The 13,319-nt window shown below is 47.2% G+C and overlaps 1 protein-coding gene across 2 annotated transcripts in view; it reads right to left on the minus strand.

Moving 5' to 3' along the window:
• ROBO4 (roundabout guidance receptor 4) overlaps positions 1-13,319 on the minus strand; it is a 99,554-nt gene that overhangs the window by 25,226 nt on the left and 61,009 nt on the right. For both annotated transcript variants that reach the window (XM_079954937.1, XM_079954936.1), the window contains exon 16: positions 6,545-6,689. In XM_079954937.1, coding sequence (XP_079811063.1) covers positions 6,545-6,689 — 145 coding nt within the window. The remainder of the gene's footprint in view (positions 1-6,544; positions 6,690-13,319) is intronic.

A 13,319-nucleotide genomic window follows, 5' to 3' on the forward strand; every position in this document is an offset into this window, starting at 1 on the left:
GTACTGTTTGCCCATCTTATATTTAGGTTAACAGCACGAGAGGGTTCCTGCAGAAGGCAACTCAGCTGTATCTATGTCTCTGCCATTCCTCTCAAAACTGCTGGCTTTCTCCCTTTGATTTCTGCTTGTACACACATCTGGTTCTGCCCCCTCCCTGTCTACTGAAAAGGAAAAAGAATGAGGCTTTCAACAGTCTTTCAGTGAGTTTTATGAGATCTGGATTCAGGGCAACCCACATTGACAGCTAGGGGTGAGGGAGAAATTTAACCCAATGGTGAATCTATCAACTTCACATTTTCCAAAACATTTTCACAAACCAAAACGCAGCCATCCTCCAAAATTCACACCTATGTGAATTTTGCAATGCAGTTACCCAAACAATGTTTGCAAAAATGTATATACTAGAGGAAATCATGCATAACAATGAATATCTTAGTGAAAATGACATGCACAAGTGCCTTATATTGGAGGGAAATATGTACACATTAGTCAAAACTGCATACAGTGGTACCTCGGGTTAAGTACTTAATTTGTTCCGAAGGTCCGTTCTTAACCTGAAACTATTCTTAACCTGAAGCACCACTTTAGCTAATGGGGCCTCCCGCTGCTGCTGCACCACTGGAGCATGATTTCTGTTCTCATCCTGAAGCAAAGTTCTTAAGCCGAGGTACTATTTCTGGGTTAGCAGAGTCTGTAACCTGAAGCATCTGTAAACTGAAGCATATGTAACCCGAGGTAACACTGTACAAAGAAAAAGTGTTCATCAGGATAAATTCACACTAAAATGCAGGTGGCTTTCCATGAGAATTTTTTTTTAATTGCTGCAGAAATGTGGAGAACTGCATTTGAGACTGAGAAAATGAGAACCTGAGAGAAGCAAAATTTACAGCTCCTTCCATCCCCACTGACAGCTCTACTTACAGAATTCTCATTGAAAATCCATAATATCCACATATGCCTCTAACACTCCACCGTCTGGGGTTGGGGGGGTGGACCTGAATAGTACATGTTAACATTAAATACTACTGCTAGAAAGCCCTACTCCACATTAGATAGATGCTGCTGGACGAGGGAGACTCTTGGGAGCTGGTGTGATGCCCTCTAGAGGTTGCTGGACTCCCATTAACCCTGACTGCAGTGAAAGCTGGCCCATTAAGGCAGATGGGGCATGGCCCCACCAACCTTGGACTTGATTCCTCCAAGTCCTCCTGCCTTCTTACTTACAACTGGGCCTGGCCGTCAGCCTCCTCCTCCTCCATCTCAGTGTGTCCCTTGGAGAACTCAGCAGAGAGCAGGATGGAGACACGAATGTGTGAGCTCTGCCTGTGGTTGCCTTGACCTTCTGTTGGCTACTGTACCAGTCCTAAAAGGGAACTGGCCACCACTGCCTAGCCTGCTTGGTCAATGGTCAGGGATGATGGGAGCTGGAATCCAACCACACATGGAAGACACCATGTTGGCTACCCCTTGGAGTAGATACTCAACCATTTTGGACTAGATAAACCAGTGGTCTGATTTAACGTAAATTGGCTTAATGTGCTACTAAGAGTACATTCTGATAAAGGCGAAAGTCATCAAGCAATTTGGAGGGTTATTTGTGAGGTTATTTCAAACCCCAGTGCCTCTTTGTCAAGGTCAAAGGCACTCTGCCAAAAGGTGCCTCCCTCTCATTGACCAGTCATGGGCTCTTTGTTCAATTCAACATCTATCTGTTCATTCATTCATACTCATTATCGCTTCCCTCAGAGCCAGTCACAAGACTTTCAGCTCTGGAAGTCAGAGCACAAAGCTTTGGGGGGATGCAAGAGGCTGTGGCCTGTTTCAAATGCTTTTTAAAAAAGGAAGAAGATTAACCAATGCTGAATCTGCTTTGGTAGTACTTGCTCCTGCGTTAAGTAGTCCATTTGTATGCTGTTGGCATGCCAGCAGTTCTTTACAGAAGTTCTTAATCTCCCTGCAACTCCCAGAAGCAGAACTCTGGCCAACTGTGTTTCCCCTGTGTTTCCCCTTTGTACGACAAAGGCTGTCCTCTTAGGAGCCATTTAAGGACTCCTATAAAGCCATTAAGTTGCTCTTTGTTTCATTACGAGAACATCTGAATTAACTGAACAGCAAGGGAAATGTGGTTACATGCATACATTTCCAACAGGTATGCAGGTGGACGCAGGTGGCGCCGTGGGTTAAAGCCTCAGCGCCTAGGACTTTCCGATCGAAAGGTCAGCGGTTCGAATCCCTGCGGCGGGGTGCGCTCCCGCTGCTCGGTCCCAGCGCCTGCCAACCTAGCAGTTCGAAAGCACCTCCGGGTGCAAGTAGATAAATAGGGACCGCTTACCAGCGGGAAGGTAAACGGCGTTTCCATGTGCGGCTCTGGCTCGCCAGAGCAGCGATGTCACGCTGGCCACGTGACCCGGAAGTGTCTCCGGACAGCGCTGGCCCCTGGCCTCTTAAGTGAGATGGGCGCACAACCCCAGAGTCTGTCAAGACTGGCCCGTACGGGCAGGGGTACCTTTACCTTTACCTTTATAAAGCCATTAAGTTGCTCTTTGTTTCATTACCAGAACATCTGAATTAACTGAACAGCAAGGGAAATGTGGTTACATGCATACATTTCCAACAGGTGGGTTAAAAAACAAACTTGACTCTGCTGTAAGGGGCAATTCGCTGTGAGCAAAGGGTGGATAACCCTAGGCTGGGATGTCTGACTGTCAGGGTTTTCATCAGGTCACAACCCTCACCAGGTCTGCTTTGAGTCCTCCTTGAGTGCTTTTCACTGGCTGGAATGAGTCCTTGAACTAGACCAGTGGTGTCCAAACTTTTTTCAAAGAGGGCCAGATTTGATGAAGTGAAGGGCCGTGAGGGCTGGCCAAAGGGCCGACCAAAGTTGTTGATTTTGGGGGGGGGATTTGTTGTTGTTGTTGTTTTAGGATTTTACCCCAGGAAATAAATTGCCACGGGGCTGATTAAACTGACCGGCGGGCCGCATTAGGCCCCCAAAATGGACTTTGGACATGCCTGAACTAGACTAATGCCTCCTGCTTGCCTGATGTGGTTATGGGGTATCTGGATATAGATGCCTCTGAATATTCACGTGCTTGAGAATGTAGCCAATCACACCAAGGTAAGACTTGCATTTGCTGCTCCACCCATTTTTCTCTCTGGCTGTGCCCACCACTGGCATGGGGAGCCTAGGAGGCTGAACAAAATAGGATGGCCCCATTTTCATTGGGGAAATGTTGGAGGATATGAAATAGGGTGTCCCTATTTTCATTGGAGAAACATTGGAGGGTATGGAATAGGATGTCCCTATTTTCATTGGAGAAACATTGGAGGGTATGGAATAGGATGTCCCTATTTTCACTGGAGAAACATTGGAGGGTATGGAATAGGATGTCCCTATTTTTATTGGAGAAACGTTGGGGTGTGTGGAACAGGATGCCCCTATTTCACTGGATAAATGTTGGAGGATATGGAACAGGATGGCCCCATTTTCATTGGGGAAATGTCGGAAGATATGAAATAGAGTGTCCCTATTTTCAATGGAGAAACATTGGAGGGTATGGAATAGGATGTCCTTATTTCATTGGAGAAATGTTGGAGGGTATGGAATAGGATGTCCCTATTTTTATTGGAGAAATAAATGTTGGAGGGTATGGCATAGGACGTCCCTATTTTCATTGGAGAAACATTGGAGGATATGAAATAGGATGTCCCTATTTTTATTGGAGAAAAGTTGGGGGGTATGGAACACGATGTCCCCATTTCATTGGGGAAATGTTGGGAGGGTATGGAATAGGATGCCCCTATTTTCATTTCAGAAACGTTGGAGGGTATGAAAAATGTTCCCTACCCTGAGTTAAATAAAGAAGCAATGCAGATGCCAACCATGGACACTAGGATCTTGTTCTTAACCAGCTACGGAAAACATGGCCTAGAAGCAGAAGTATCTTCCTCAGCTCCTGATAGCTAAATAGTCAAGGATCACCACTAAGAACCTAGGAAGCTGCAGACCATTGGTCCCTCAACCTCAGCATTGCCTACACTGGCAGCTGCTTTCCAGGGTTTCAGGAAATGGGGAAACGGGCAAGGTTTCCCAGCCCTGTCCGAAGGCTGCCATTACGGTCCTCCCATCACTAGGAGGAAAAGCACTTATTCGACTTGAGCATGTGGCACATGCCAGTAGTGATATGAGGCAGCGCATGAAACGTATTTGTAGCCTCTTCTCTCCTGCAAAACCTGCCCCGATCTCCTCTACAACCAAATGTATTTCCAATAGAGCGGCCAATTATGGTGTAATTGCCCATAAATTTAGAATGACACCGATATTAGTTCATGCACAGATCCAAGGACAACGTTTTCTCTTCATAAATGTGGGATTCAGCGGGCAGCGAAAAGGACAGAGTCAGCTGATATTGCCCTAATGGATTGATTTACGTTCCTGGAATGATAATTGTCCATTTACTTAAATAGCTGGGCACTTGTTCAGAGAGGCCTGCTCTATTAAGTGGAAAACTCTCTCTTCCAGCAAAGCATGGATTCTCAGCATGATTTGTAGCTTTTTAAGTGCCAAGTAGGTAGAAAGTATGGCTGGAATTCATTCCCACCAGAACCACCAGCAAAGATGATCCATCATACCAGTGCCTGAGGATAGTAGGCAAAAGCAGGTAGGCTCCCTTTCTCGGTGCCAGGGGGCGGGGACTGGGAAATTTATCTGAAGCACCTGGTGGCACTGGAAGATGAGTCAGCATGGAGCGGATCTTGAAACAGCTGAAATGCACTACCCATCAAAAGGTGCACAGATACAGGAAGGAATTCCTGGAGTCAGGCAGAGCCTACCCAGGCTCCATCACTACAGGGAGTTGTGTAAGTCACAGTCTTGTGAGCTCAGGGCATAACTGTAAAGGGAACTCTGACCATTAGGTCCACTCGTGGCCGACTCTAGGGTTGCGGCGCTCATCTCACTTTATTGGCCGAGGGAGCCGGCGTACAGCTTCTGAGTCATGTGGCCAGCATGACTAAGCCGCTTCTGGCGAACCAGAGCAGTGCACGGAAACGCCGTTTACCTTCCCACCGGAGCCGTACCTATTTATCTACTCGCACTTTGACGTGCTTTCAAACTGCTAGGTTGGCAGGAGCAGGGACCAAGCAACAGGAGCTCACCCCGTTGCGGGGATTCGAACAGCCGACCTTCTGATCGGCAAGTTCTAGGCTCTGTGGTTTAACCCACAGCGCCACCCATACATAACTGTACTTGATGCTAATTGCATCTCTTGTTAGCATTTTTTTTTAACTTTTCTTTATTCATTTACAGGTAGAGATACCCTCTTTTTTATCAGGACATTAGTGCACAAGATGGGAAGTTTAGGCTCCACTCCCTTATGCTACAGATAGGATTTTTTTGGGGGGGCGGAGCTCCAATGGGTTCCAATGGGAGCTTTGTCCTTTTTTCTAGACTGAACTGCAGCACAGGGGGTCTCTATTGGGGCTGCTACAAGGAAGGATAGGGGACGCAGGTGGCGCTGTGGGTTAAAGCCTCAGCGCCTAGGACTTGCCGATCGAAAGGTCGGCGGTTCGAATCCCTGCGGCGGGGTGCGCTCCTGCTGCTCGGTCCCAGCGCCTGCCAACCTAGCAGTTCGAAAGCACCTCCGGGCGCAAGTAGATAAATAGGGACCGCTTACCAGCGGGAAGGTAAACGGCGTTTCCGTGTGTGGCTCTGGCTCGCCAGATGCAGCTTTGTCACACTGGCCACGTGACCCGGAAGTGTCTCCGGACAGCGCTGGCCCCTGGCCTCTTGAGTGAGATGGGCGCACAACCCCAGAGTCTGTCAAGACTGGCCCGTATGGGCAGGGGTACCTTTACCTTTACCTTTACAAGGAAGGATTAAAAGTCCCCTCTTTCCTTTCTGTGGACTTGATAAAATCAAATCCCTCCCTGCATCTGCAATTACAGAAAGAGAAAAGCACTGATGGGATTGTGAGCAAATCAAATGGCACCGTGTGAACTTAGGATCTCAAATAGCAAGTTCGGGACCCAAACAAAACATTATGCAAGTAGCTAGGGCTGCACAGACACCCCCTCTCTTGTGTAGCAGGGGAATAGCAGTCTCCTAACAACTCCCAGCATCCTTAACAGACTACAGGTTCCAGGATTCCTTGGTGGAAGCCACAAGTATTTAAAGTGGCATGATACTGCTCTAATTGTATAATGCAGATGGGGCCTTAGCAGTGGATTTATTTTGCTTTAGGTTGTTCTACTATGCTTCTCCAACGCTGCCACGTTGTTGCTGCCAGGGGCAAGTAAAAAAATTAACCAGAGCATCTGTGGTACTAAACAGGGCTTCAGCAAGAAGTTACTGGATATGCATGGATTGGAAGCGAAGCTGTGTGGCCTCCTCAAAACTTTTGCAGGCACCAACAGTATCAGAAGCAGAATTGCATGCGGCCACCCCAAGAGCACCAAAAGCGCAAATAATCATGTATGCAAAATGAAAAGGATGTCTGGAGGGACTCTATGGTAAATCACAAAGGCATTTCAGATCTGCTCTTACACTGGCTGGGTGCTGTAATCTTGGGGAGCTTGAAAACCCGGAGGGACGGGAGGAGGAGGAGGCAACAAACGGGCGCCGTTCTGCGAGGCACTGCATTTTGAGAACTTTGGGGAGCTGTACGTTTTCAGCACCTTTTTCATCTCCCCTGTGGAGGAACACAAGGAAAAGAAACGGTTAGTCATTTCTGACTCAGCCCACAACCCCACAACACTTTTCAGATCCATGGAGGTAGACTCCTCAAATAGCCAAAATCATGTTTCACCCTGGGGGTTATTAGGTTGTTTTTGTTTTGATTATGTCTTTTGTGTTTTTACATTGTGATTATGTCTTGTGAACCATCCTGAGACCTGTTGGTATAGGGCAGTATACAAATTTAATAAAATAATAATAATAATAATAATAATAATAATAATAATAATAATAATAATAATAATTAAACCATGACAATTCCTTGTTTCATGTTTTAAATTAGTGCAATTCTCATGGGTTAGGGCAGGGGTGGGTAGTTTTCAGGCTTTTGGGATCTACTTCGCTTTTTACTAGAACCTCAATATTTACCAAGCTCAAAAGACATACTTTACCAAGATTTACCAAGCTCAAAAGACATACTAGAATAAAATAACTGGGTTCCTCTGAGCCTAGGAACTGGTTCTTGTCTGGCAATAAATCTAGATCCACCTGATTTATTGCAAACTGGTACCAATGGAGCCATCCCATCCCTAATTTGAGCAGAAGTGTGCATTTGGCATTGTCATCTTAGGAGCTATATTGTGCTTATATAGGCTCTACGGTCCTTGCATCCAATATGGGGAAGAAAAGAGCAATCTCTCCCCCTCTCTCTCTCTGGCAGAAGCAAGGCCATCAGCAGAATTGCATCATTGGCCCTCTTATAGGAAACTAGAAATAATGTTCTCCTTGAAAGTCTCATTAGGCAGCATCCCCCAAGCCTTGCATATGACAGCCAGATCCAATTCAGATTAGGGAAAACTTAATGTGTCCATCAGGGGGAAAGGAAAAGGGAAAAAAGACCAAGATAAACATTAACTGCCTGACAGGATCTCTATGGACAAATTGATCAGGCACTTAGTTTCCTGAGCTGCAGGGATGTGGAAAGGAGATTAAAGCAATAATGCTACCCAACGCCTATCACAACCAACAGGAACGCTCCCTCAAATTTCGCTGTTTTTTTCACAGGTCACAGCAGCAAAGAGGGTGTCCAGGTCGACATTTGTTTGTGAGTTCTGCTAATGTTATTCATAGACGCATGAGGAGGGCAGGAGAGAGAGAAGGAGTCCATGCTACAATTTATTATCAATTTATTTTTTTGCTGCACTCTCTCTCTCTCTCTCTCTCTCTCTCTCTCTCTCACACACACACACACACACACACACACTCCTCAGTCACATCAGTTTCCCACATTATTGACCTCACCTCCAAGACATATTGTGTCAAGAATAAACATTTGCGTTCTGTACAGCACCTAGCACCTAGCTGAAAGGAATCAGGTTCCAGTTGCTGGGAATCACACACAGGGAAAGTGCTGTTGCAGTCTGGTCCTTCTTATGAGCTACCCACAGACATCTGGAACTAGATGGGCCTTTGGTCTCCTCTAGCAGAGCTCATATTATGCTCTTCTCATCTCACATGAGAAGGTCCCCCAAGCACAGGTGCATTTGAAACACTTTATTTGTTGCTCAGAAATCTTCTTGGATCAATGTGTTGCCACCACCCACAAGTCATGCTATTCCTCCTTGAATTGCCACAGCAACCGCCCCACTCGGGGCAGAAGAGATTCTGCCTCTCCCCTACCTCAGAGGCGGACTCACAGTGTCCTGTAATTCCACAAGAAGCCTTCAGGCTTAACCTGTTATCATTGTCTTCGCTGCCTCCTCATCTGTTCTTCCCAAGGTCAAGGGAAAGCCTTATTAATTCCACCCGACAGGAGTGGCACTGAATGGCAAAGGAAAACTAGATGGGTTAAAGTCAGGGGTTGGCAACCTAAGGCCCATGGGCCACAAGCGGCCCACAGGGGTCGTTTAACCAGCCCCCGAGCCACCCCCGAACTGAGCTGCCCACTCGGCGAGTCTCCACGTGCTGTACTAAACCGGCGCAGCACAGCACGGGGACTCACTTCCGCGGAGCTGGAAATCACATCTGCACATGCGCAGTCTGGCCCATGGAGGGATCTCCACTGGAGTGAACCATCCCAGGCAAGGTAAACCTTGCCGAGCGCTGGTTAAACTGATGAGGTTTTCCCACCACATCTCAAGTTGGACAAGAACATAGGAAGTCGCCTTATATTGAATCAGGTCCAAAGCCGGCTCAAGACATTTTGCTGCCTTATGCAAAGGGACAAGATGGTGCCACCTGTTCCACCCAAGGGCAGCAGGCTAGTTTAGCGGGTGCAGGTCAATCAGTGTGACACAAATAGCTCTGTCTTCCGATAGAGGGGAATGCTTCGCCCCAGAATCTGCCACCAGAGGAGATTGGCTCACTCTGCCTAATGGTAGGGCCAACTCTATTCAGACCATTTGTCCATCTCTCTCTGCATTGTCAACAGTGACCAGCACTAGCTTCAAATGCAACTATTTTTTTACCCCAACTGGCAGATCCCAAAGATTAAGCTCGGGACCTTTTGCATGCAAAGCAAGGGCCCTACCACTGAGCTTAAATTAAACTGTGAAAAAGCTATTTCCAAATCTGTACAACTCTATGGGGAAGAACAGCAGCAGGAGCCAAAAAAAATGCACATCAGAACAAATTAGTTTACAGGTGACTAAACCTCCCCACCACCACCTCACACAAAACCCCCCCCCCCACAAAAAACCAAGAAGGTTGAAATGTAATTGAAATAGCCCCATGCCATTAAGCGATCTGAACACTGAAAAGAAACACATTTAAAACCACATTCTTGTCTTTCACACTTGCTCACCAACAGCAGAAGGCAAGCTTTTAAAACCAGACTTTAAGTGGTATGTATGAACTCTACACTGCTAGCAATCAGAGAACTAACTTTTGGCATCTTGTTATATTTCGGTTCTCCCTGGACTGTAACATTGGGCGATGCTGCGGCCAGTGATTGTAGAGTCCAGTGGGGAGATGGGCTTGGGGCAAATTGCATGAATCATATACCTCCCCCACGTAATGTAAAATATTGATCTTGAAAATGGGCGGACTGGGGACAAGGGTTCGGTTTAGCTTTCATTCCCAACCTGGTCCTTTTCTGTGTGGGGGCATCTCTGCCCACCCGCCACCACTTAGGGAGGAATCTTCAAAACAAGCAAGCTCCCACCTGCAACCTGAAAACTGGTATAATCGACGAGAGGCTTCATCACTTGCAGATTCTAGGGTCCCCAACTACACATACATTTAAAACAGTACCTTACCACTTTAAACAGTCAAGACACACATACATCCTAGGAATCGTGGGAACTGTAGTTTCTTAAGGGAGCTGACAGTTTCTAGGAGACCCCTATTCCTCTTACACAACTACAATTCCCAGAGTTCCTCAGGTAAGGTTTTTTAAAAAAGGTAAAGGACCCCTGAACGGTTTACTCCAGTCAAAGGCGACTATGAGTTTGCGGTGCTCATCTCGCTTTCAGGCTGAGGGAGTCAGCGTTTGTGTGCAAGCAGCTTTCTGGGTCATGTGCCCAGCATGACTAAACAGCTTCTGGTTCAAAAGAGCACCAGGACGGAAGCCGGAGCGCACGGAAATGCTGTTTACCTTCCTGCTGCAGCGGTACCTATTGATCTACTTGTGCTGGTATGCTTTCGAACTACTAGGTTGGCAGAAGCTGGGACAGAGCAACGGGAACTCAACCTGTCGCGGGGATTAGAACTACCGACCTTCTGATCGGCAAGCCCAAGAGGCTCAGTAGTTTATACCACAGCACCACCCACGTCCCTAGATCCCAAGGAAGACTGATTGACTGTTAAACCACTATGGCAACTGTAGCTCTCTGAGTGGAACAGGGGTCTTCCAAACAACTCTTGGTACCCATATCAAACTACAGTACCCAGTATCCTTTGGGGGGAACCCACGACTGTTTAAAGTGGTATGGTACTGCTTTGAATGTATAGCGCGGCAGGGCCTGAGTTGAAGATATAAGCTGGCCTTACACAGCTCAGGACCTCAACACCTCCAGGATCGCCTCTCCCCATATAAACTGACCTGGACCCTGTGCTTGTCATGTGAGGCCCTTCTCTATGTCCCCCATCCCAGAGAGGGCAGCAACAAGAGAACAGGTCTTTTCTGTGGTGGCTCCTCAGTTGTGGCTCCTCTTTACGCAGGCCTATGGCTATGAAATAATCTGTGGCCTGTGAAAGTGTGGGGGAGAGGACTATTATTATTATTATTATTATTATTATTAATTATTATTATTATTATTTATACCCCACCCATCTGGTTGGGTTTCCACAGCCACTCTGGGTGGTTGTTTGTAGTGACTATTTTTAGTATTAGACTACTTTAGCATTAGTCAGTATGCTTTTTATCATGCTTTTATTATTATGTTTTTTATCATTGATGCCCTGTAATGTATTTTTAATGTTGTACACCGCCCTGGGATCTTTTGATAGAGGGTGGTATACAAGTGAAATAATAATAATAATAATAATAATAATAATAATAATAATAATGGCTTCCAGGCCAGGCAGCTGTTTATGCAACAAAAAAACCCTGTCGTAACCCATACTTTGACAGAAACCCTCCGATTCCTCTCTTGTCCCCCCTCCACAATGTCCAATTTACCCACATAGCCTCTTCCTTGCAGACCCTGCCTCATGAATAACTGAGAAGGATTTATGGGCATGGGGCACCAGGGAGAGGGTGCGGTGGAGGCCGAGCACACAGTTTGCAAGGAGAGGCGTCCTCGGCAGTCCCACTGCCTCATTAAGCTTTTGAAAGGGGCTTCAAAGAAGAAGTCTCTGTCCTCGAGAGCCAGCTTGCCGGCTGGAGGCTCATCTGGCAACGAGGCTCCCTTAATAAAAACAATGCAAGCAAAGCTCAGACACACATCCGGGAGAGAGCAGAGATTTACCACCAGAGCCAGCCATAAACACACAGTTCAGGCTCAGACTAATAGTCTTATCTCTAGCTCTGGGAGCCCTCGAAAGCCAAACATCTTGGAACGGGGCAGGCATCCCCTAAGGAGGTGCGGGCAATTGCTAGGCGATGTGTACAAGCTCAGTCCCTCATGCTTCCCAGTCCTGACTTTATTTATTTAAACGATTTCAATGCCACTGTTCAGCGAGGATCAAAGGAGAGAGAAACTGTGGCTCAGAGCTCCTCGTACATGCTTGGCGCATGAAGCTGGCCTAGCAGACGGTGCCATGGCAGGGGGAGAGGGAGGAATAGATGAAGGCAGGGGCTGGTGCCCAAATGGTAAAGGTAAAGGGACCCCTGACCATTAGGTCCAGTCGTGACCGACTCTGGGGTTGCAGCGCTCATCTCGCTTTATTGGCTGAGGGAGCCGGCATACAGCTTCCAGGTCATGTGGCCAGCATGACTAAGCCACAAACCAGAGCAGCGCCCGGAAATGCAGTTTACCTTCCCGCTGGAGTGGTACCTATTTATCTACTTGCACTTTGACGTGCTTTCGAACTGCTAGGTTGGCAGGAGCAGGGACCGAGCAACAGGAGCTCACCCTGTCGTGGGGATTCGAACCGCAGACCTTCTGATCGGCAAGTCCTAGGCTCTGTGGTTTAACCCACAGCACCACCCACGTCCCTGGTGCAACAAGCCCTTTTAAAGGGTTAGGAACATGGGAAGCTGCCTTCATAGCAAGTCAGAGTATTAGCCCATCTTGCTCTGTATTATAAGTGGCTCTCCAGGGTTTCAGACAGGGAATGTTCCCAGCCCTACCTGAAGATGCTCGGGATGGAACCAAGGAACTTCAGAATGCAAGGCAGAAGCTCTGCCACTGGGTTGTGGCCCTCCCCATACATGTTGGTTCCTAACAGACGCAGGTCCCTAACAGACCATCAGTCAGGTCTGGGTCCATGGGCCAGGACATTTTCTAAGCTGGAACTCAGTTCCGGCACCTCTTGGGTGGGCGCCATTGCCATTATAAGAGAACAAGGGACGTGTTCATGCGGAGTTCTAGCACCTTATTTTCTAGAAAAATAGCACTGCGTTGAACATATGGAACACCCCTCTTTTGAATGCCCCCTCCCCCAGGGTGCAGCACAGTGCTAAATGCATCATAGCAGGCATGGGGCAGTGATGGTCCTTTTCATTCATAACGGAGGAGAGGCTTAATAATTTCCTTCCAAGCCACAGTGCCATTAAAAATCACACACAAACACACACTTATTAGCGTTAAAGGAAAATCTCCCATTGACACAAGCAACCAGGATCATGCAATGACACATGTGTTCAAAACTGGAGCAGTGCCCTTTGAAATTAGCCTGCCCAAAGGTCCCAGGATGGCAAAATATGAGCATCACGTTATAAAGGGTGCAAGGAACTACAGGCCAAAGCACAAGGAGACCTCAGGCCTTCCGAAATGAGAGCTGGGCACCAGAATGCAAAAGCATTAGCAATCAACTGTTCTCCAAAGAAAAGCTCCATAACTCCAGAGCTAACACGAAGCTCTGCTGCCCTCTCCTGGGATGTTAAGAGAGATGCTATACAATCTGAAGTAGAGGCTTAAACAGGAACGCCCATGGTATGGCCCACCTCTGCCAGGAAGAGCCTTATGCTCATGAGGGATTTCTCAGTCCATAGTTAAAGTATGAAATTCCCCTCTGCAAGGGGTGGTGATGGCTTTAAGGG

Source organism: Podarcis cretensis (assembly GCF_951804945.1).
Source record: "Podarcis cretensis genome assembly, chromosome: 15".
NCBI lineage: Eukaryota > Metazoa > Chordata > Lepidosauria > Squamata > Lacertidae > Podarcis > Podarcis cretensis.